Source organism: Athene noctua, chromosome Z, assembly GCF_965140245.1.
Source record: "Athene noctua chromosome Z, bAthNoc1.hap1.1, whole genome shotgun sequence".
NCBI lineage: Eukaryota > Metazoa > Chordata > Aves > Strigiformes > Strigidae > Athene > Athene noctua.
The window spans coordinates 46,425,093-46,450,144 of NC_134077.1; the positions used below are offsets into that span (position 1 = coordinate 46,425,093).

The following is a 25,052-nucleotide window of genomic DNA, read 5'->3' on the forward strand; positions in this document are numbered from 1 at the left end:
ACAGCTAAAGAAGCTTGTTTTTGTTTTTTTTTTTTTTTTTAAATGGGTGGATTTCTTCAGTTTGCTCTTTTCAAAGACTAGGTATCCGAATCAGGATGAAGTGGTATTAGCAGCAATGCTAAACACAAAGCACAGTCAGGCACATAGAATGACTTATTTTGTTCAAAGTTATTTATCTGAAAGTTATAATATGGAGATCTACTTCCAATCCAAAAGCAGGCCCAGTTCAGATACTAGTTCAGTCTTCCTAATATGAATTCTCTGTAATGCTGATAAGTATTTTCTTATCAGGTGTGAAATCTTATGAAATCAGGTATATGCTCATTTGATGACGTTATCAGTTTGTTTAAAAGGTGAAAGTCTAAATGTGGAACCATAGTTGATTCTCCTGGTCATTTACTTATGTGCATAATTACAGCCAAAATATTTCAAGCTTTGTTTATGTTAATTGATTTGTGTCTGGCTTTTCAAAATGAAAAAGCAACAGATCCTAAAATGCATGCTTAAACTTTCATTAAAGACGAAAAAATCTTTTTTCAAATTTTATTCCTGGAAATTTTTCTGTATCTTCTTTTAAATTTTTCTGTATCTTCTTTTAATATCAGATAATGCAGTGCACAGCTGTCTAAGTGTCCTCTATGGTGGTTTAAAATGTACTAGCTTTATGTCACTTTCTCAGTCACAGAGAGCAGATTCATAAAATGCCATTCAGAAATTTCAAGTATTACAATGTTCCACTCTTCATATATGCTCTAGTTCAGAAGTGGAGGTCATATGAGGCACAGGAGTTATTCCACTCAGCTATAATATTTTAAGTAGGTATAGCAGTGGAGGAGTAATCTGCGTTTGCACCGCAGGGGTTATGCTGGAGGCCATCAGCATATAAGTAGGCACTTGATACTGCCATCTTCTCTTGAGCTGGAGCACCATCTCCCTCTCTTCATTGATATCTGTACAAGACACTCGACTAGTGTTTGAAAGTGGCAACTTGGCCTAAAATTGTGTTAAACATTCTATGCTGCTAGCATGACTGATTTAATCCCCTGGCATGAGCTCCCCTCCCGAAGCTGACGTATGAAGGCATGCCCTTGCCTCACATCACTTTCAGCTTGCTATAACAATGGCGTTGATGACCTGGGTGGGTTACACATGTCTTTTCACTTTGATTCACTTTGCTGAGCTTCTTCAGCATGGAATGTTCATTCAGCTGGTTACAGAAGTACCAGTGCCTGCAGCTGAGGTGGGAACAGAGCTCAAGCAGCCTGATGGACTTGTGTCCATGAGACAAGGCAACTCCTCCTGTGGCGCACAAGGGGATGCTACAGGGAATTGCACATTGAGGAGCAGATATTTTATAGATACTTCAAGATGGCCGATACTCTATAGTCAGAAAGTCTACCTTCTGTTTTTCAAGAAAACGAAAGGATATGATCCACTGAAATAGAACTGTTAAGTTGGACCAGACCAGATTTTTAAACGAGGTTTTGAAGGAAACAACAAGACACAGAAGAAAAGGGGAAATAAGATGCAAACAGAAATATGCAAGAGTAGGTTTAGATTGCTTTTCATATGATGATTTATTATTTCACTTACAAAAGAAGATACAACTTACAAACTTTACTGCTGCCAGTGAATTTTTGGTGCTTCTTTACACTGCTCAGTATCAAAAAGACTTCATGTTTTCACCTGCTCTTGCACATCAGGTGTTTTCTTATGTCAAACAATTCCATAGAAAACCAAGAGAAAATAAGATACTGTCCCTAATGTCTTTCATCATGTTGTAGTGCTTTCTGTGTTGTCCTTGCTTTACACTTTTTTGTAGGTCATGTAAAATTTTGGTTCCCTTATCCCGATGTTCAGTGCAGTAAACTTTACAGATTATGTCTTTTAGGGATGTTAACTAGGGTTCAGTTGCCCAGAATCAGTTAGCCCATAAGATGACCAGAGAATATTTTGGTTACAAAATAGGTTTTTAATGTATATCCAGAGTGTAGAAAGTAATCATTCTTTGATCAGATAAATTTTGGTGCATTAAGAAACTTTAAAAAAAACCAACCAACCAACCAAACAAAACTGGATGCCTTTAATTCTTCTCTATATCTTGAAAATTTTTTACGATGTTTCTGGCTTTAGTTTAGCTTCTTCGAAGAATTAGAAGTACCCCTTTTTTGAGAAAGAAATTTGTGTATTTGTGTGCCATATATCTATAATTTTAATTGATCTTCACTGAATTTATTTGGAAGCAGCAATATTTATATTCTACAATTTCCTTTGGTGGTCCTTATGCCATATTTCATTGTCATTAGAGTCAGCAGGGTTTTAGCTGTCAAAACCCCCGATTGTTACCTAACTTCTATAGAGACTTAGTAGTGATAGCCTGTTTTGAAGAGTTGCTTTTAATTTATGTTCTACTACTGGAAAACTGAAACACCACTTCAGTGGCTGAAGAGAAGCTACTGTTGATTTATGCTATTGTGGCTAAGAAAAGAGTACAGCTCTAATTTGCAAGATGACTCTGCATTGTAAACACACCAACCCAAAGTTTCATCTGTTGTATGTTTGTTCTAAGACAACTCTTTTTTATTATTGGAAATAATTGATGATTATTTGCACAGAACCATAGCATGTGCTGTTACATAGGGCTTGTAGGGAGAACCTATGTGCTTAGTATGGCATGAGGGGCAGTGCAAAGAGATGCTTAAAGAGCTGCTTCTTGCTCCAGTTTCTTACAACATTTTGATTTCTGGGTGAGATGTGTTTTTTTTTTTTTTTTTTAATTTGTCTCACAGAGTATGTTACGGAATGTTGCTTTACTGTATTTTGCCTTAGTGCTTAGGAATTTGGATTGAGTGTGTTGGTATCCACTAAGTTATTAATTCATGTGTGCATGCAGAGACATATATGTGTGCAGCTACTGTCTGTTGTCTTATGGTTTACTGGTAAGATTTTTCACACATTTGGCTTAGAGAGGGCTTCAGTGCCGAAGGCAGCACCTACTAGGCAAGAGTCTTCAAAGATACAAGAAGTTAATGTCTAGTTATAAGACTAATGGAAAATCACGATGTATTATTTAAAGTAATTCTACCATAATAAATAGAGAACAATGAAATAGCTTTGTAATAGTATGTTGTATCATCTAACATTTAAAAATTCATATTCTCCTTGTTGATTTCTAATGAAGATCGTTTTAATGCACATCTGAAAAGTAGCTTATTAGAAATAAAAGTTGAGAATGAAAATTTAAGGCTGTAAAAATACAGAATTAATGGTTGGGATCCCAGGTAGCCAAAGATTTTAATAATACATATGATTGATCTCTAAGTGGCTTTCTTTTTTCTTGGCCACACAAAATGCAAAGATGATCAGCATGCTTCATCATGTTTAATTAGGAAAAAACCCAGTACATTTTGCAGGTATATTTCCAAATTACCATAGAGCATTTTCAATCCATTCAGAAATGATTCACATATAGTGCCATTAAAGTTGTGAATACCAACTTCTTTTTTTTTTCGTCGTTCACCTTGTATTCATTGCTATACCAGTCAGATTCCTATCATAGTTTCTCTGGAAATGTTGGCACAAAGAAAATTCTCATCTTGTGGACATTTTAAAAGTTTTATTGTTGTTCGAACTAGAAGGAAAGTATTACAGTATTATTTTCCAAAGTTAAGGGTATTTCATAATGAATATGATGCCAGCAAACTGTAGTTGGTTGCAGTTTCTTCCTCTGCATATTGTATTCTGAATCAGTTACATCGATGTGCTGGGTATCAAAGCCATTTCAAGTTTTTCTTAAAAGTTTCAAATAAAAACTCTATTTCAAAATAAACCTTAACTGTAGAAACAAAGAAAAATTTCAAGCAGCTCTGCTTAGCATTAGAATAAATGTTGTAGTGATTCACAGGGTTTATATCTCATGCCTTACCTTAATCATCATAGCTGTTTTGTTGTGCTTCATTTGAACTGTGCAACCATTGAGAAAAATCAGTATGAAGATACTGATGTGTTGCAAGTCATATTTTATCCATGCTGCTGCAACAGAACCCTTCTTTTTATGTGTGCAGAAGTTCCCCTCTTTTTCATGGTGTGAGAGTTTCCTTCAGACAATGACAGGATGGTTGAGGTTGGAAGGGTCTTGTGGAAGTCACCTTCTCCAACTTTCCTGCCCAGGCAGGGCCAACTAGAGCCTCTTGCCCAGTAACATGTTCAGATGGGTTTCCAACCTGAATTAAATCCTGATTCTTTTTTCATTAAACATGGACAATTTTCTTTTTGTTAAATGCAGAAGTATTTGAGTAGCACCAACATGGTTTTAGTTGGAGCCTTCAAACTTAGGGGAAATAGAAGAGAGTGGAGAAAATTGATTTTTAAGATATATTTAGAAGACATGTATACACTAATGTTTATTTTGCTTTTAAAAGATATTTGAGACATGAAAGATCTGGATTAGGAATAATTCTATAATATTTTTCCTAGTTCTAGGAGTTCTTTAATTCTTTTTTTATTTCCTCCTCTGACAGCTCATTGTGCTGATAAATGTGTCCACGGTCGGTGTATTGCTCCAAACACCTGTCAGTGTGAGCCTGGCTGGGGAGGACCCAACTGCTCCAGTGGTGAGTTTCCACCTGCTTCTGCCCATCTCATGCTCTTTCCATGGTGTTGTCCTCTCTTTGGGGCAGATTACCGTCGATTCTGTGCTTGGGCTCCTGCTTGCTGATTATGGGGTTGCTCTTGAGTTATCAGGTTACTCTGCTTGACCTGATTTTTCTTCATTTACTTGCAAACAAAGTTACCCTGTAGCAGCACTAAATGTCATGAGCTATTTTGTGCTCAGAAACATGCATATAATAGGGAACAGTATAATAGGGAACTTAATATCTGGAGTAAAGGAAATAAAACTACATTTTAACTATAAGAAAATATCTTTATATTTTTCTAATGCATAAAGAATGGGGATGCTAGGTCAGATTTAAAAGCTATGGATAAAGCCTTCCTCACAACCTATCCTTCTTTATCACTCTGCCACTAACTTGTCCTTTTTTCCCCTCACTGTGTTACCCTCTTGCATTATTAGTTGCTCCATCTGCTCAGTCTCTTTCCATTTTGATCTCACTATTCAAGTTTCTCCAACTTTCTTCTCCTTGCCCTTTGCAATAAGAGTATGTGTAGGATACAGGGGAGGCAAGACAGGAGTATCAGGGATACACACGGTGGGAGACAGGGGCAGGTTGGCACCTTTCCTGCTTGGCGTCTGGATTCAGTCACATGCAAACCCAGGGAGCAGGTGGTCACACTTAATAAAGAAATGATGAAGATAAAGCCATCACACGCTGGAGGCAAGAACATAGCAAAATGTCAAAACCACGAAGTGAAGTAATAAAATAATATCAGTTTGTGACCTTTTTAGTCACCGCTGTTTTCTAGAGGCTTTGAGTTAAAACCAAGCACTGCAGGCTGCAGTAAGGCAATAAGGTCTGGGCAGAGGGCAGAAACCGCTCAGTGGCAGGGCTGGTGTGTTTGTGCACTATCCATTCCTGTGTGAAAGGTAATTGTTTGTCCAGACCATGAAGTGGTTTTTTTTCTTCCTTTTGTCTGAAAGAGAGTTTCTTGGAGTAATTATTGATTTTTTTATTCATTATCATTTGTTATTTATTCCATCTTTCTGTTCCCCTTTGTAAGGTCTTTGGAAAGGTAAATGGTAGGTTAAAATTACAACCATACATTTGGTTACAATCAAGTTCAAAGTGGGTCACTCTAGTGACTGTCCACTAGGAACATATTTTAGTCAACAATAAAAAAAAATGTTTATAATTTAAATTTCAAAGACCATATAAAATTCTAATTCATAAACCAGAGCTTGATGTCTTGCAGAGATTTTATGCTGATAGGTTACTTAGCATAGGATTGAGGTAAAAATAACAACTGTAAAAAAACTTAGATCAGCAGCAGGACAAAAATAATATGGTTGTATTTTCACCCACATTTTTTCTGCTTAACAAAAGTAGAGAAATATTTTTTTGCAAACAAGGTGTTATAGTGTCTCTTCATGTAGAACTTATCTGTTGTCCTGGCAGCATATTTTGTGAAATTTGAGATAAAGAGTGAATAAAAGTAATTACTAATAAATTACATGAGAAAGAACCTAACCATTTAAAAATTATTACATTTGTTGTGTAGTCCTTGTATATGTTTACATGTGATTACAGCTCTAAAGAAACACCAAGTTTTGTGTAAGGCATAAAACTGAAAAGAGTTAGCAATGCAGTGTTACTTTAATACTGATCTTAATCTAGTGTGCTGAATTGTCAGAAGAAATTGTCAAAAAATATTATCTTTCTTTCAGAGAGCCTTATGTAGTGAGCTTTTCTGTAACTAATCAAATGTGCAGAAGAAATGTGTATCACTAGACAACGTAGAGGGCGGGGGGGGGGGGGGGGTACTGTTATTTATTGAGATTTCCAAGTTCGAAACTCGCTGAAAGGGCACTTTAGATGAGACAGGAACCTCTAAATCCTTTGGAAATAATCCTTCCTCTCACAGGATTGTCTGGAGTCCATTTCCCTTACTTATCTGGTATAATTCATTTTGAATACATGTGCAACTCTTTTCCTCTGCTTCTTCCTCAGCTGGTTGCCTTTCATCGCTTGTCGCGGCAGCCTCAATAGAAAAAATACTTTCTGGTGTGCACACAAAGGCTGAAAGAGCCTTTGTCCATGTACCTTTGATGTACGATGTGATCTCTGGAGAGGTTGGTGTCCTCTAAAAGCATCCGCGTGATGTCAGAGCTAGCTGGAACTGCTGAAATTGGTTCTGGATCACTAGTGTAGTCCTAGGAGAAGGAGGGTAGGCTGAGGAAGAGGATATTTTTGTGTATGTGCTACCTGGACATCTGTTTTGGAATTTATCCCATTCCATGTGGACAAGAAAGATCTTGCTTTCTGTAGATTGTCTTTCCGAGTTTGAGTGCTGCTGTTTGCCGCTAGCTGTGCATGATTCCCATGTGTCTGAGAACTCCAGTACAGATCAAACTGAATTGAAGAGCAGTGGGTAGTGTTGGAAAGACAGTAAATGATAGGGTGTTGACTCTCTGGCATCAAATTTTATTGTTGCTTGCCCTGCGTTGGAGATTTTCATACTTTGCCTTTAACTGTATTTTCTGCATGATTGCCAACTTGATTAGTTTTAGTAACAGGAAGGTAGAATAGACAAAATATAGAGATCTTTTTTTTTAAAAAAATTTTGTTTATATGGCAAATTATTTGTGGAAAAATACATACAAATTTCCATACTGTAATAATGTCTACCATATAAACATTTTAACTCTACGACTGTTTAACTGAATAATGGAGAACATTGATTACAAGGCAGGCCAGTGTTTTGTAAGGCAGGCACTTAGGGATTTAATGGTTTCTGATCACCAAATAAAATACCGTTACTGAAAGTGAGAGATTATTCTCAAAGTGTGAGATATTAGGCAAACTTCCAGATTTACTGATCTGTTCATTTTCATGGACACAAACATGTTGGAAGCAACTGTTCTACCTAAGCACTAAACCTTTTGTAAAACTGCAGAACTAAGTTTTTTTCTTCCAGAGTACTATCCTTTCTCTATTAGGATTGATTATTCTCCTTACAAAGGAATTTCATCTATAAGTATCTGACAACAGAGTTAGTCCTATTGCAGCATCTGTCCGTTTACCAACCCTAAGCTTGATTTTGTCTTTGTTTCTCAGCTGTATTTACCCAACATGTTTAAAATAAATTTTTAAAACATATGCCATGGCTTCTGTGTGGCAGTAGCTTTCCGGGTGGTAACTGCACACAAGCGCTTCCTAAACACTGTAATGTTATCTCCAAAAATGACAGAGTGATTGCATGAACTGAATTTGTGCACTGTGCATTAAAAGCTGAACCAGCAAGCTTCATCCCCTATCTTTGCATACCACTGTGTGCTCTTGCCTAATAACCTTTCTAGGGACTAAACTTCTTGGGAGACTCCCTTTTCCTTTTATAGCAACCATTACCTCCTTTTTGTGGTAAGTCTTATCCAATTCCCAGCAGCCTAGATCAGTGGCTGCTTTCAGTTTAGGGGAAAGACAGATAAAGATTTGACTACACTGCTGAGGCTGTCCTCTTCCAGTTCTTAATTCTAGCCCAACCCATAACTCTCCTTTCCATCATATCCTCTGCCTTTCTGAAAACTTAACACCCACCTGAGAGGAAAATAGGGCTGGATGTATTCTTCTCTGAGTAAAACCTGAGTGGTGGTCTCAGAATTTGGGTAATTATATAATATCCTCTTGGATAACATTTCCTGTGTGAAACGTAGTTTTTATTCAGGCCATTTTAGTCAAAAGAAATATACTGTATTAGACAGTGTTTGCTTGCAGTGAATTTCAGTAGGAAGGGATGAAGGAGATGATGATACTGTACATATATCTGAAAATAAATACTACTTGCATTGAGAGATCACTCATTCGCAGAACACTTCCATTCTAGCAGGAGAGATGACAGTCAAGCGCAACATGTTATTCTAATAAAGATTTATTGACCTAATACAGTAGTCAGGTCAATGACAAATCAGTGTACAGAAGACGTGTTGAACCTATGCCTTGGAATGAGTGAAACAGCACAACCAGCATGCTGTCAGCACCCTTTGATGAAGTGTTTGTAAACTTCAGGAGTATAAGTTGATCAGTTTTGGGCTGGGGAGAAGGACAAAATTTAGAAAAAAGGAAGCAGTGGTAAAGGTAGGTATGTTTGTAGATTAAAAATGTAGACAAATAGATTTTGTTGAAAAACAAACCAACCAACGCAACCTTTCACCCCCAAACTGGATTATTGCTTATATAAAATTTTTAACTTGCATGTGTCAGATTGGATTGATCCATGTTACAAGAACATTTTTGACTACAGGTTATGTATAAAGCAGTCTTCTGTAAAAGTTCCTGCACATAGTGATAGTTGGCAGTCTAGATGTGTAGAGATGATCCAACCATGTTTTAAATTTGTAAAATATGTTTTCTCTCTGTTTTCTGCTCATACTCTTACAACAGTATTTGTTGTAATACTTATATTCAGTAACTGATTGTCAGTTTTGAATGCATGTGCAAGAGAGATACACATGCAGCCTAACATGGAGCCCCACTAAGCAATCAGGGCATTCATTTTGTTTTTCTTCTCATGCCTAGTAGTCCACAAATAATTCCTTCAAAATCAATAGGACACTTTCTGAATAAGCTGGAGCAGAGACAAAAGGCCAGAATCAATATTACACTGACTCATCTGCAAAGGTTATAGCCTTCATGATCTCCCAGCTGGCCTGAGTAGTAAAGCGAAAAAAGGAATGACATGGTTTTGGCTTATGACAAGTATGTTAGGATTGTTTGTGGAAAAGTGAATAGGCATTTTCTGGTTTTATTGTATTTAAGTAATCTGAGATGTTTTTGTATCACTGGATTTTAATTTGCAATTTGATTCTGTTGGTGATTAATAGAGTTTCATTGGGACTATGGTCTGAGGGCATGCGGGTAGAACAAGTGGCACTAAGGTGTAATTTGGCTCCAGGGTTTTATAAAGCATGAGAACAGAACTGTCTTTTTTCTTAATATATTAAGCTGAGTGTTTAAAGCTGGCATCTTAAAGAAACATCTTCTTACCTTTAAATACACTTGTTAAGGAAACATTTAAGGTACAGTAGCTCTGCTACTGTCAGATTTCCTTTACTGTCATGGGTGTTTGTGAAGTTTGCAAATTCCACAAAAATCTTACTCTTTTCTTCATGGGATTTGGCAGATGCAGAATATGGCAGAAACTGGATCCCTTGGCATAGCTTGTGTGAGACACCCATATGAGTTACAAGCACCGGAGTTTCTCGGTGGAGCTTATAATTTCCATTAACGCTGCAGAGGTAGATGTGACATACTTTGCATCCCAAGTTAAACAATCCCCTTGGTGCAGGTACCAGGCAGGGTGCCTGGGAGCATCTTGTACACTCTGATGTCACACTTTGTGAATCTTCAGTTTGACCAAGGCATTGCTTTCCTTTTTGTTTGTCAAAAGCATTTTGAATAACAGAGCTTGCAAGATATGCTTAGAGACCTAACTCATGCTTAATTTTTCCAAGCCATTCAGCAGGCTGTAGAAATAGGTTCTGGTTTTAACCACATGCTTGCATCAGAAGGGCTTGATTCCCAGAACTGAGAAACTGCTAAACACAAACACACAAGTGAAACTGCAAAGTATCCTGACAGAGAGCTATTTGCTTTTATGGAAAATGCAGAGAAACAGCTCATTCAGGTAATGCAGAACTGCCCCCCACCCCAGCTCCCAAGCAGCCACATGCGCGAATCCATCCTGTTAGCAAAGATGACAGCAGGTAGTAAACAGTTGAAAATTCAACCTTCTCTTATTACATCTGTCTTCCCTCCACTCTTCACTTCCATTAATTCTTCTATAATTATTATTTCTGTAATTCCCCTGACCAACTTAGTTTTGCCAGCTGATTCTCTAAGAAGCTTGAATATCTTTGTGTTGAGAAACTAACCCACCAGCATGCTAGATCAAGTGCAAATAGGGAAAACAGGTACTAAGGGAATTTGCCATCACCTTCACTGTTGACAGAGTCACTGCAGTGTCACTGTGGTAGGTGGTATCAAAATTCCCAGGGCTATATATCAGCTGTGATTTTCTGGAGTTCAGTACAACAGTGTATTTGAAATTATGTTATGTTTCATATAAGTATTTTGGTTTTGAAGTTCTAGGGAAATTAACAGATTTTATGGACATGCTTCAGTGTTTTGCTGAATTACAGTTCCAATCTTTAAACAAAAGCAGACACAAAAATATATTTTCTACAGAACCGAGATATGAAGTTTACTTATGATATTTACTGAAGGAAGGCATCGCAATAAATAATAATAGTTTTACGGATTTGTAAACATATTCTGAATCAGAGATGCTTTGCTTTTCTGCTTTTCACCATCTCAGAAACTTAGTATGTATGTAGCGTTTATCTAAGTTGATTTCTTGAATAATATCTGTGTAACTATTTTTTTTAGTCAGTGCAAAAGTATTTTTAGTATTGTCTTAATTTCAATCTGCCTTACGTATGGGTGGATTTACATGTTATCATGGCTCACTTGGCAGATTTTCAAGGATGTGAGGAGTAAGATTTGTTGCTAATTTAAAAATTAAGGTGGCTTTCAAGTCATTGGAAAAAAGGAAAAAAGGCTAATTTGTGGTCCTACAAGGGCATCTGTGCAAAATCAGGATCATGTACAACAGTCCATTTTATACATTACAATCAGATTTTTCTAATTTTATAACTTTTCCTATAACTGATTATTTTTAATGGGTTTTATCTCAGCAGCAAGGTAAAATGAACATCAAGAGCCATGTGTTTGTGTTTCCCTTAGCAGTTATCAAACCCAGTGTTCTGAGGTCCAAAGCACTTTAAAGAGTCTTCTGAAATTTATGGCATATGAAAGGCATATAGTTTCAGTCTTCTATAGGATCTGAAAAACACATTTTCATTGTTCTTCCACTTCACGGATCAAAAGGCTTTTACAAAGTAAAAAAGAAAAATCCCTAAATTAAATTAAAGCTTAGCATTTTGAATAAAGATCCTTTCTTATGCAGAAAACAAAAAGTAAGAATGAAAAATAAGCCACAGGTTGAAAGCCAAGAGTATAACAAATAAAATCAGATAGAAACAAAAGTCTTAAAGAAAATCCAGGTTTAATATAAAGTGTGTTCTGGAAAAAAAACACTACTATGCATTTCTGTGTGGGATGTAGGTAAAATAAGTCTTTTACTAAAAGGCATTGATATTTTATAATTATTATGAATGATTCTCTAAAGGAAAAATATTTTCTGATGTGAATGTGCATGTGTTTTTATAACATTCTGAGGTGACTAGAATGGAGCATATAAAAAAATATATGGAGAATAATCTTATGTTTTTCTTAAATAAGACTTTGAAAGTTTTCTAAAAGATGTTTTCATTTTACTTTTCAAAATAGCTGGCTTTGTTTTCTGGCTTTTTTTGATTCATCTCGGAAATTTCTGTTTGCCATGTTCCGCATCTACTGTCTTGCAATCCAGGCTGACATACAGATTGATGTCACAAGGGACTTAATGCATTTTGTTGAATTCTGAACACACTTGAGTATTTATAGCTTTCAGAATCAGCAGGAATTTAGTTTTCATTTGGTATAAATTCCAGTTGGGAGAATTATTATCTGTTTCCTATTCTGCAGGAATATCTAAAGGGAAACAAATGCTACCACTTTGGATCTGCAGGTAACAAAGTCATCCTATCAGAGAACAGTTTCAAGAATACTCAAAACTTTCCAATAAGGATGATGTGGATTTAGATTAGTGACAACATCCATATTTTTGTCACAGTTTTTGCTTAGTGAATCATAAGATAAGTGCTGTTCTGAAAACAAACATGCTTAGAAATGAAGATCATTAAGAGTAGCATCTACATGACCATGACTTTTCATGCCCTTATCAGTGAGGAGTAACTGAGGATCCATAAAATACTATACGTTTAGTTTTGTGTGGACCAGAGGTACGTGATGCCTTCATGTAATATATGACCTATCTGACTTGTCATTGTATGTGGAATACCTTCTTTCCTGTCAAGAAGGACATCAGTCCAGTTTTCTGACAAAATTTTACAGTCTGGAGTGTGGTGTATACCATGTCTTTGCAAGACTTCATACTGTAGTTATGGCACTCTCTTTAGGCAAAACTAATAAACACTCAGGTATGCAAAATACAAGACTGTCTAGCACATGAATTAGATTAAATTTCCCTTCTGTTGACAGTTGAAAGTTAGATGGGCATCCCTTGTTGGTGGAGAAAAGAGAGGACAAGGAAACTTGTGTGTTTCCTTACTGAGGTCATCAGAAAAAGAGTTGAGGTGAGTGACTCCTCTCACCTATGAATTTAAATTCAGCCTTCATAAAAAGTTACTTGGTTTTGTTGTGAAATACTTACTGAGATTCATCAGATTCTACTTACTGCCAGTTAATTATCTAAAGTATCAGTTCCACTAATGTATATTTATGTTAAGCATGTTTCTTGCTTCTGAAATAGACGGAAGAGTCATTCTTCCCAATGCTAAACTCTGGACAGCCTTAGAGCAATTTATAATGACAGATTGTGAGTGGGCTACTCCTTTGGATAAATCAAAGTTTTCTCAATATTGGCCTACTTACACTGGCTATGCTTGATTGTTAGTGGTGGTTATTCTCTGATAACACAAGTCACTTGTGGGCCTGCCTAGAAATGTTACTCTTTGCTTATTTATATGCTCTGCTCCAGAAGACTGGAACAGTTTTTAAACAGGGCATGTTACAGCTGGTCTACTTTTAGTGGTAGATGGTGGACATTCTTGCTCTGTGGTGGACCTCATGGCTGTCCCTGCTGGGGATTTGTGGGCTTGTTCTGCAAGTGAAAATATAGAACAGAAAGTTGCCTCTGCCCGGAGAACTTGTAGTTGAAGGAAAAGTTAAGAGTTAAACAAAGCTGGAAACAAGTAGGAGATGAGGAAGGATGCAAACACTGATAAATGACTGTGACAGGTAGTGGTTTTGACACACTTGTCACATCAACTTTTTGTGGACTTGACAGGCAGGAGGAGTTAGAAGGTGGGAATGTTGAGGAGGACATCATGGAAGTTTTATGGCTTGGGTTATGGAGAGCTGTGCCAAGTAGGGGCAACTTGAAAAGAAACAAGGAAAATGATAGTCTGCAACAAAGGGGCTAATGTCACAGGTGGTGGAAATGTGGAGGTTGATACTTGGATACTGGATGAGAAATGATAGATGAGGGACAGATAAGGGCCATGAAAGTAACTACAAGGCAATAGAGATCTGAGATTCAAAGGAGGGATGCAAAGGAAGGCACAAATATTTAGACATCCTTGATGTGACAACCTAGAAAGGAAGAAAGGTCAACCAAAGACAATGTTGAAGTTATGGGCAACTTCAGTTTGTTTGAAATGCTGGGGCAAGGAAAATCAACTTTCACTTATAAAGGCTGTTGATCCTTGAACCTATCTGAAGAAATTATGTTGGAGTTTTGAGGAGACTGAGAGAGAGGAATTCTACCACTGTTTGCTTATTTTAAATTTGTACTTCACAATATTGCTTTCCAAGTGAGGGAATGTTCACTCTGTTTCTGCTGTCTGTGGTAGGGAATTTTGTTTTCACTTGTTTTAAAAAGCCATAAAAATACATAAGCTTAAAGCTGTGATAAGAATCTCTTCTTTTTTGGTGACAGTGGTACATATTTCCAGAAACACACAGCAGGGTGTGTTGCAGAAAAGGTGCAGAATAATATCTTATTCTGTTGTCTTGGTGCTACGTATAAGACAGCTACAAAACATGACAGCAAGAGAAGTAAATCTTAGTTTTGCTGTGATCTTCATTTTCGCGTCTCCATGAGCAAAAAAGAAAGACAAAAAGAGAAGAAAGATCTTAAAAAAAGCATTGTAATAAACGTTGTCTGGCTTGAATATCATGTTATAAAGGAAACTGTAGCATATGTAAAAGAGTTACAAGTCAGAGTTTCTAAGGAGGTTTTTCTTCTGAAATGTTCTTTGACTTGATTTGGTAGTCTTATTTTGTTCTCATTATATGCCATTCTTTTGAAATTACAGAGCTGTAGGTCATCAAGGTGAGTTTTTCAGGAATAAACTCAGACTCATTTGCACTTTTTGTTGCCGTTTAATGAAATTAAGAAAAAAAAAGGGCAGAAAAGTCCCCTTAGAAGTATGTGACCACATTTAGTTAAAAATGTATTTGTTTATAAGGAGCAATAAAGGAGTTACCAGTTCTTCAGATGTGCTTCAGATTATTATAAAAATTCATACCTTGTGCTAGAAAATTTGCAAATCACCAGCTGCTCACAGAAACCATGTGCATAAAACCACATCTAGCCCAGCATAATAACAATGTGCATTGAAGTTATTATGTTAGGAAATACAGAACTTTAAATCTTCAAAGACGCTACAAAAAGCCTCAGAATGATAGCAATTGGCATTGCAGATTTCAGTTTCTTCTTGAAGTTGATTTTTTCACTGCTGAATCCTAAGTTTCTAAAGTTGTTTGGCACTCAGTTTCAGCAAGCATCTCTTTATGGTGATAGATCTGTATTGTCTTAGAGTTTCATACCATACTTGCCCACTTTAAATGAGCATTTATACAGTGCAGTGCCCTTATTCCCAAAAGCAAACTTCTGCTTTCATTGAGTAGCTTTTTGAGAGAAAATTCTCCATCCTGTATTTGCAGCATTGTGTGATGCGCACATCACATACTGCAGTGACAAAAAAGATACTCCCAGATGAACAGAATATAAGAAAATAAAAATGACAACAAGATGTGTCATTAATACCACGTTGTTTGTTAAGCATGTACTTTGATTAACTTTTTTTCCCCTACAGTGTAAGGTGAAGGCAGAAAGGACCCTGTGAGTCTACCATGAAAGCTGATAGGGAGCAGTGTGTGGCCAGCTCGTGCTCAGAAGAACCTGAGGGTGAATATAACATAAGTGAAAAGGGGAAGGAGAACCACTTTTGTAAGGAAGGTGGTTCATGTAAAACATTAGGCCAGTTCTGTATGATCAATACAGAAAATTAATGCTGCTTTTCTGATTGGGTTTTGCATTTGTGCAGGACTCAGACTGTTTCCATTAGTTCTTGGGGTTGACATGCATCATTCTTGTGTTGAATCCATTCTGAGCATGGGGATATTGTCTCTGTACTTTGCTTCCTTTTCACATATAAGCTGGGCTGAGACAGATGATTTACAGCTCCAAATCTGTTCAGAAGTCAGTAGCTGACCCTTTTGCACATACATGCATGTAGTATTTGCATATGTGCTTGTGACCTTGATGCAGTCAGGACAGTCAGAGCAGATATTCTGATTAAACTCCAGCTGGCAGTCTGTAACCCGACGATAGTCATTAACTCAAAGGCTATTCCATTCCACAGATTAACAGCTGTGTGACTTCCAGCCCAGCTTTCTTAGGGTCTGAATACTAGGAAGCAGCAGAAAGTGTCTGATGTAATAGTTGGTAAATTTAGCCTTGAACACTAATTAAAAATAAACCAAACTCACCACAGGAAACATTTCTACACTTTGTCCTCTGCTTTTTTTTTAATAGTAAACTTAATTTAATTTAACTTAAAGTAAATTTAATATAAAAACAGGAGCATCAGTTTCTGAAAAATCACTTTAATTTCCTATGGGGAACATTGTTGACTGTCAGTCAGACAACATAGAGATAAAATATGTGATTTATCCATCTCATTAAAAATTATTATTTATTCCCATTAATCCTGCAGATTTCTCCACAGTTCTGCCCATAACTTAGAGATGGATGACAAATGGTGACAGACCTTGCATAAAGGACTATCGTGCAGTCGTACATGGGGTCACCACTCTGTCTTGGTGGAATGCCTCGCTGCTGTGCTGTATTGAAAAATTGCATAGTCAATATTTGTTACCCACCTGGCTGTTGCCAGGAGAATGGTCATGAGACTGGAAATCCTATTAGCAGCTCCACAATGCTTTTTATTTTAATGATTTCCTACAAACATAATAAGAAGATCACACCAGGAAACTAATAAATTATTATGTACTGTGTGGTACATGCTCTCACAGTAAAATAGTCAAGAAATGCTCAAGTTCACAGACACAGCACATGTACTTCAGACATCAGTAAATCTCCAGAAGACAGCAAGGCACATGCCAGGGAGGCAGTCTGGGGATGGGATTGTAGAAAGAGCGAAGGGAGGACAGGGCCTCTGCTGCTTCACCAATGAAGTGGTTTCTATCACTTACGGTGCCTCGCTGTTGGATGCGCTGGCTGATGCATGGTAAGTAGATGTTTCTGGTCTGTGTGACTCTGAGACTCATTATGCTGGGGCTTTAAGCAGCTACATGAATGTTGTTGCAGTGCACCAAATATCTTATTTCTAACTATTAGTGAAAAAACACAAGCTGACACTTACCAAACAAGAAGTCTTCTCTTGCCTGTCACGTCTTTGTATCTAGAGTGTGTTCAGGCCACATTCATCTTGGACTGAGCTCTACACTGGAACAGTTGTGGTCTGGTGATCAGTCTGAGTTCTTCTGCTTATCAGACATGCCAGGACAGAGTTTTCTTTGTTTGGGGTTTTTTGGTTGGTTGGTTGGGGTTTTTTTTATTTTTTTAGTTATTCCATGAGGAATGGCTGAAATTGAAATTGTTTTGTCTGGGAGTAGGAGGAAGACGGTTGTCTGAAACCAGACTAATGTGTTAAGGAATAAAAAATGTAGGGGTGTCTGCTCAGTCATGGCAGAACATGTGTCTGTCTCACACCTCTCACCACCCATTCATATATTTATATATATCCCAAAGTAGCTGGTTTCCCGACAACAATTTGAGGTCTGGTTAAGCATGAGGATTACACTTCCTATTCCATGCAAACATGTTGAAAATAAACATAGAGCAGCTCTGAATGAATGTGGGTTATCATGGGGAAATGCAACTTGTGAGATGCTGTGTGCTGTAGACAGCAGTGCATTGTAGTGTAGTCCAGACCAAAACCGACACATCTTCAAAGAGAGAGGCCAGTAAGATGAACAGTTGTTCTGTCAGTTTGACAGTATTGCTGGGTGTTTATAATAGATACAATGCTTCCTGTCACTCTGCATTTTATTGTGTGTAGGTGCTCACAATATCTCCATTATGGATGCATGTTCTACTGACCTCTCTTGGAAAAAAAGTAATTTTAAGGAGCAGATTCTTTAAGAGACAGTAATCCACTTTTATTTGTGTAGCCTGAGTGAACAGCTCCTATGGCTGAATAATTCTTACCCTGAGGAGGATTCCTGAATTACTTGGCATTAGTCTAGGAAAGTGTGCCTGTTCTCTGCCTGGCTTTTTTGTCCCAGGATAAGACGGGGAGGACAATGGTTGTCAGTCTCCCAAGAGGAGAGCCCGTGATTCCAGTTGCTGCAGTTGAGGTTTTCCCATTGTACCGCTGTTATTAACAGCACATAAAAATAAAATCAGATCACTTGACCATATGATTAGGACATTCCTCTTGAACTCTAGGTGACCTTAATCTTCTAGCTTTTTACAGAACTCCCATGTTTCTCTCTTAAGAATTTCTTCTTTAACATTAAGGTTTTTCTTTTGATACTGAAATAACCTCTGAGTGGTTTTCTTACAGGGTTTTAATGGGCTGCACTGGGGCAGACAAGAAAAGGTACATTTGAATGATTGTGAAGATACGTTGGATAACCAAATTTGTAACATCCAGATTAAATTCAACCATATAGTCGTTAATTTCTATTTCTTGGTGAAACACTTCTTGTGTTTTCTTTTGTCCTGTTGGTATATTGCAGGATTGAAAAGGGAATATTTGCAGTTACTTAGACAAGTAGGAACTTCTGGATTTGAAAAAAATCATAATCTTATGTTGAGTGAGCTTCACAACTTCCTTGTAGGATTCAGACATTTTATGATTTAGACCACATTTTTTTATTTTTTAAGTTAGCAAGACCTGTGTAAATGGAAGCTCACTGCAATCATTATTTATCTGACAGTGGAGAGTCATAATGAGTTCTGATGCTGAAGACACTAGAACTTTCATTTACTTCACAGCTTCACATTTTAAAGTGTTTGCTTTTATGCTTAAGAAGTTAATTTGTGTTCATAAGTTAAGTTCTGTCTGCCTGCCAAGATCCTTGAGGACCAAGGAGAACTGAGGATGTACTTACATAACTATTTCCTTTTTTTTTCTTACAGTTGACTCATAGTATCTTCAGTGCTGTAACATGAGCTATTATAAAATTACTGCAAATTTTTCATTCTACCCCTTCAGCTTGTGACAGTGACCACTGGGGACCTCACTGCAGCAGCCGCTGCCAGTGCAAAAATGGAGCCTTGTGCAACCCCATCACTGGAGCCTGCCACTGTGCATCAGGTTTCAAAGGTTGGCGCTGTGAGGAGCACTGCGATCAGGGGACATACGGAAACGATTGCCATCAAAAATGCCAGTGTCAAAATGGAGCCACCTGCGACCATGTGACTGGAGAGTGCACATGTCCTCCTGGATACACTGGTGCCTTGTAAGCAGTGGCTATATTATTTATGGGGAAGAGATACCAGTTTTACATAGTGCTAAAAAGAGAAATTAAGTTTAGATTAACTTTTATCACTGTGCTATTGTTCTGGCTGCTATATAATGCAGGGAAGCAAGGCTGATGGCTAAGAAGCAGCTGGGCAAACCATGTTGCAGTGCATATTCAGGTGTGTAGCCAAGAAAAATCCCTCTTGATCTGGACTGCTAGGTAAAAGCCACAAAAAGTGTCAGCAGGAGCTTCTTCATGACCATCATGCAAATGGTTTGGCTACAAGTTTGAAAAATCGCATTGAAACATGGGAGTTACTTGGCTTTGTCATTCCAGAATAGTTGAGCTTTTATCAGTAACCACGAACGAGCACCAACCAGTGTAGAAAGAAATATATTTAAGAGGAAATAATTCATAGATTGCTAGGACTGTTTCCTCAGCTTTGTTGCATGGATGCTATACAATACTCAGTGTGCATCTCTTTATGTTGGACTGCTTTTTGTTTCATACTTTTGGCCAGAAAAGTTAATAATAGCGTTAAAAATAAAGAGGTGGCTGGATACTGGAGCGTGTGATGAAGTAACAGTTGTCTCTGTTGTACACCACCACTTTCCCAGCTGCGAGGACCTCTGTCCCCCTGGGAAGCATGGGCCGCAGTGCGAGGAGAGGTGCCCGTGCCAGAATGGAGGCGTCTGTCACCATGTCACTGGGGAGTGTGCCTGCCCACCAGGATGGATGGTAAAAGCACTTTCTGAAATAGACACAATGCCATATTTGTAGACTTTGGGCAGTATCAGAAAAGGGTAGTGAATGAGGATAGCAAATGCACTCTCTCTGTAGCCAGAACTAATGAGAAATGTATTTTACCATAAGGGACTGGAATAAAATACTTGCAAAACCATCTGTTACTGAAAATACTCCGATTCTGCACTGCCTTTTTAACCATATCAGATTCAGGGAAGCAAAAGACATGAATTGTACCATGACAAGGCAACATCCTTTAGATCTTGTCTGGAAGTCATTAATTTCCAGATAGAATTTAATGTTGTAGGGAGGTGACACCGCTACATATTTTAGCAGTGGGTTTTGTGCCTGTTTTCATAGTATGCATGGCAAAAACCCCAGAACTGGAGATACTGTGTTAAACTTGGTGATGGAAATGGGACATCAGAATGGTGACATTATCTTTAGACTTTCTACCCATTTGTCAGTGGGTAGGGAAAGAATTGACCTTGGAGCTGCAAGTAGCTTCCCCTCCTAACAGGCGGCCAACTCTGAGTTGATAAATAATGGTGCTGGAAAATGATCAAAAGGCTGGAAGGTTATTAAAGCCCAAACAATTTCTTTAAATACATTTGCAGATACTATTTATCAGTAATATTTGTTAATAATGTTTTCTATTTAAATGTCCATTTTGAGTGAAAGTCCACATTTACTGAACTTTTAATTATCTCATGATAATTGAGATATTCTGTTGGGATAACCTCCGGAAGAGGTCAGTTTTGCACCAACTAGAGAACATAGCTATAAATGGTTATCTCTGTGTGTTTGAATAGCAAGCACCGCTCACCTGACTACCTAAATTGGATCATGGCCATTTTTACTCTTTATTGTAATTCGTGTTAGAATGAAATTATTGGTCACAGAATAGAATACAAATGTTTACATAGATTCTTGACTCACTTTACCTGCCTAAATACAGCTAATGAAAAATGAGATAGCATATGAAGCAGTGACAGAAAATTTATACTAGTGTGTGTCTTCACTAATAAATTACTGTTCAGCCCTTTCACTAATTTTCCATTCCAAGTAATTATTTCATAACTCTTTGTTAGTTTTAGATTTTTCAATTCTGTGAAACACAATTTTGTCAGTACAGCCTCTTCTGTTTTTCATGTAAGGAAGGTTTAAAGTAGCCAGGTATAAATTCTTCAGTATCTTATGTTAGCTGAAATACCTGCATATCTCTTACCTGATGAGATACCTGTAATTATGTTTTTCTTCAAATGACTTCTTAAAAGTCTTAAGATCTGATGCTCCCCTCACTACACAGGTGTAATTAATTCCAAGGATGTAAATAGAACTACAGAAATTCAAAACCTGTTGAAGGGAAGCAGATACCCTACCTAAGCTTTTAAGATATGCTGCTTTCAGTGAAATTACAAACAGCTCTTTCTCTTCATCAGAAGAAACACGCTATCATAAAGTAGTATAATTGGGGCATTATAGCAATTACTGATTTCTACACCACTACTCACAGAAGGGCATTTCCGGATGTCTTGATATATGCTACTTCTGATAAATAAATTGTGAAGAGCTTGACATCAATTAGTCTAAGTGTTTTCACTGTTGCTTAGAGATAGTGTTTTTCATTAGCTTTGGCTTCCAAAATGGAAATCCTAGAAGATTATTCCTCCAGTGCTGAAACATACTCCATGTTTAAAGCTGGAGAAGTGTCTGTTATTTCCAAGATCAGCACTAGACAAGTGACACATGATCTCTTTGATCTTCCTTTATTACAAAGCTTTCTTCATTGTCCATTCAAGCTGTAATCCCAAATCTAATATTAAGATTTATTTTTCTGCACACACAGGGCATGGTCTGTGGTCAGCCTTGTCCTGAGGGTCGTTATGGGAAAAACTGTTCCCAGGAGTGCCAGTGCCACAATGGAGGGACCTGTGACTCAGCGACAGGTCAATGCCATTGCAGCCCAGGTTACACAGGAGAACGGTAAGGAAAACTTACTTTACCAGACTGCTGAACCTGCAAATGGTCCGTTATGACAGAAAAAGTTAGGAAACTGCTAAAAAGCAGAATGAAAATAACTGTGATACAGTTAAAAGAGTCTTATGAAATGTTTGCCATGCCACTCACTTCTTGCTGAGTTACAAGTTAAAAGTGCTTATGTGATTACCCTTCTCCGAGGAACTGCTTGGTTTCAGGGTTTTCCTGCTGTGGCCTGTGCTCTGGCAGTGTCTTGCGTGTCTTCCCTTGAGTGACTCGCAGAGTGACATAGTTTGGGGTATGGCGAAGGGGTGAGGAGGGAAGCTCTTGGTTTTGTGCAGATGTTTGGTAGTCGTAGTAGCAAGGGAAGCTCATTCAGTTCCCCTTCAAAGTGAGCAAGCTGGAGAGTTGTCTCCTGAAGTATTTTGTTCAAATGAAGAAGTGGAACTTCTTTATTTTCTGACTTGATTGTTAAAAAAATAATTTTTGGTAGATTGGAAAGATAATATAGCAAGACATTATTTTTGAAGGCAGTGGAAAGTGTTCAAAGAAGTGGTTTTCTGCATATATTTTAAACAGCACACAACTTACTTGCTGAAGTCAGCAGCAGCTTAATCACTGGGGTCAGTCCAGGGATTCTCTGCCAGCAGTAGAGGGTATTATAACCATATGCACTTCCCACGCAAGTGTTCACAGGAAATGTGGAAAGATGTGCCAGACATAAGGGGCAAAAAAACCTCAGGAAGAAGAGAAACAACTACTCCAGAGCCATTTGGATGCCAAATTTAAATTCACGTCTGTGAAGAAATAGTGCAGAAGGTGGTAGCTGCGTTTAAAGAGACACGTACAAGTCAGCAGGAAAATCAAAGCAATATCCGTATGGGAGTCTATACACTGCACCACACCGGTGTTTCTAAACACAACTATATTTTTTGCCTTGGAATTTAAGTCTGACTTCAATCTGAAATGCCTTACAGGCTGCAGCATTTTGATTGAGTTTGAAAGTTTGAACTCCCTCTTCTCCTGCAAAACAGGCTGTATTTCCAGTTGTTTTTGAAGATACTCCAAGGGCAGGAATGGGTCAGAAGCAAGGTTGTAGACCTGGTTCTTATTTCATGTCAGTGAACTGGCAAGAGAGAGAAGCATTACCAGAAATGTGTGGGCATTGGCTGGGATAGCACATGAATACCAGCAGCAAAAAGGACAGTTTTTAAAAGTGCTAAGCTATTCTCCACTTCCGTGTGTAACTTAACAGTATTTGTCTAAGATTTTGGTGTGGTGGTGACTCCTGGAACTTGGTCATACTGCAAGAAAAAGAGGAATCCTAGAGCAAGTAAGTTTCTAGGTGATCTGAGTTGACAAGGGAATCTACTTTTAACTACCTTTATAATTCTTCTGCCTGATTGATTCCTGTCCTCACCATGAAGTGGAATAGGGTCTTTCGGAGGCTGCTGAAGATGCAATTGAAAACAAAATGGCAAGGTTAAATTTTGTACAATTTGGCTGGGATTACTGATTGTCATTTGGAGAAGACTAATTCTCAGCTTTATTTGTATAACTTCATTAGCAAACATTTAAACAGGGTCAGTAGCTCTATTGTTATGCTACATGTCTGAAGGAAAGGGGATTTTGTTACTGACATCAGTCAGGGCAGAGTTACAGATACCATGAAACTTCTGGATAACAGTGTCCGATTGAGGCAAATACTGCAAAGCATGAAATGAAAGTGTATACGCATTTTACCTCAGTCAGAGGGCTCTGCTGAATTCTATTAAATTTTGCAGTGCCTTGTATCATGTGTCTTTGAAATTCGCCTGTAATAAACCACCAATCATACAAAAAAAGCCCACAAGCAAACAAAAAAAAAGGCAAGCATATAAGAAAAATGAAAAGAGACCGCCGAGGAAATTCTTTCATAGGGCTGGGGAAATCAGCACGTTATAAGCTGATAAAGCCATTAATAATGAGCTGTATTATGAAGTAATATTTTTGTACAATCTGTAACTTGGTAAATTTTACAGGTGCCCAAATTGTGGAAGATACTATGTGCCTGACACCACTGCTGAGTTCACAGCATACCTCAGGTCTTTAGTGCCAGCATGCTCTGGCCCTAAAGCTTTGGGATTTAGCTGTTTCATCTTTTTTTCTATGACAACATAATTCAGAGTTTATAGGATGCTTATACTGAAAAATGTGGGGATTTTCCCTGACACATAAGCTATGAAATGTTGTCATCCTTGGCGCTGAGGCCTGAACCTGTTGAGCTGAGGGGTCTGCTTTCATACACACAATCAAGTATTTTAAGTGCACTTAGTGCTGGAGACTTTAGTAGTGCTGTAGTAGTACTGCCATTCAGAATTTTAACGATTCAGTTGTAAACCACTGAGAAATTAAAGCTGAAAACATCAAACTCATTGTATCTCTTAAATACATCACCAAATGAAATTGCTGTCTGGAAACTCATTAGTAAATGAGTTGCAAGTTTTAGAAGCAGGATACTGGAAGTTGTCTTTTAGTAGTCAGGCTGGACAGCTAAACATACAGTCTGATCTTTAGGTTAAATAACATCTTTCAGATGTAAAACATGAAGGAAATAAGGCTGTTGCGTAAGGTAGCTATCTTCTAAAAGCACTGTGAATGAAAGAGGAAAAGTTTGGTGAAGAAGTGCCTTTATTAGGTTCTATTTCATTAGGGAGCAACAAAAATCATTGCTACTCTCCCATATGGGTTAAAGTCAAGTCTTTCTTATTTTCACTTTCATCTATTAGAAAAGTCAGATGAGAAGAAGGGGTTTAGTTTCCTGAAGATTTTTCCATGTGATCCTATGAATTTTTGAAGACAAAAATCAACAAAAAAATAGGCTTATAACAAAGTTCTGAAAAGAAGGGTATTCTGGAAACATCACATGTTTGGAAACACAGTTTGAAAGTATTCTTGTCAGAAACTGCCGAGCCTGATTGCCAGGAAACTTCCTGACATGAGCATCTGCAGAGGCATGGGTGTCTGCTGGCTATCCACACTGTTGCTAAGTGTGGAATCTAGATCACTTTAGAAAGTTACAGATGGATGGCTTTTGAAACAAAATACTTGGAAAATTTATTCCTTCATACTACAGGTCTGATTTAAGAGTGTTCAGTTTTGTTCTGGTTCCTGAATGCGAAGTGCAAGGGTCTGTGTATGTACGTTGAC

General features: G+C 37.7%; 1 protein-coding gene across 1 annotated transcript in view; it reads left to right on the plus strand.

Moving 5' to 3' along the window:
• MEGF10 (multiple EGF like domains 10) overlaps positions 1–25,052 on the plus strand; it is a 106,005-nt gene that overhangs the window by 37,208 nt on the left and 43,745 nt on the right. Inside the window, exons 5-8 of the mRNA XM_074932252.1 lie at positions 4,521–4,613; positions 18,890–19,136; positions 19,757–19,877; positions 21,733–21,869. Of these exons, the coding sequence (XP_074788353.1) occupies positions 4,521–4,613; positions 18,890–19,136; positions 19,757–19,877; positions 21,733–21,869 (598 nt within the window). The remainder of the gene's footprint in view (positions 1–4,520; positions 4,614–18,889; positions 19,137–19,756; positions 19,878–21,732; positions 21,870–25,052) is intronic.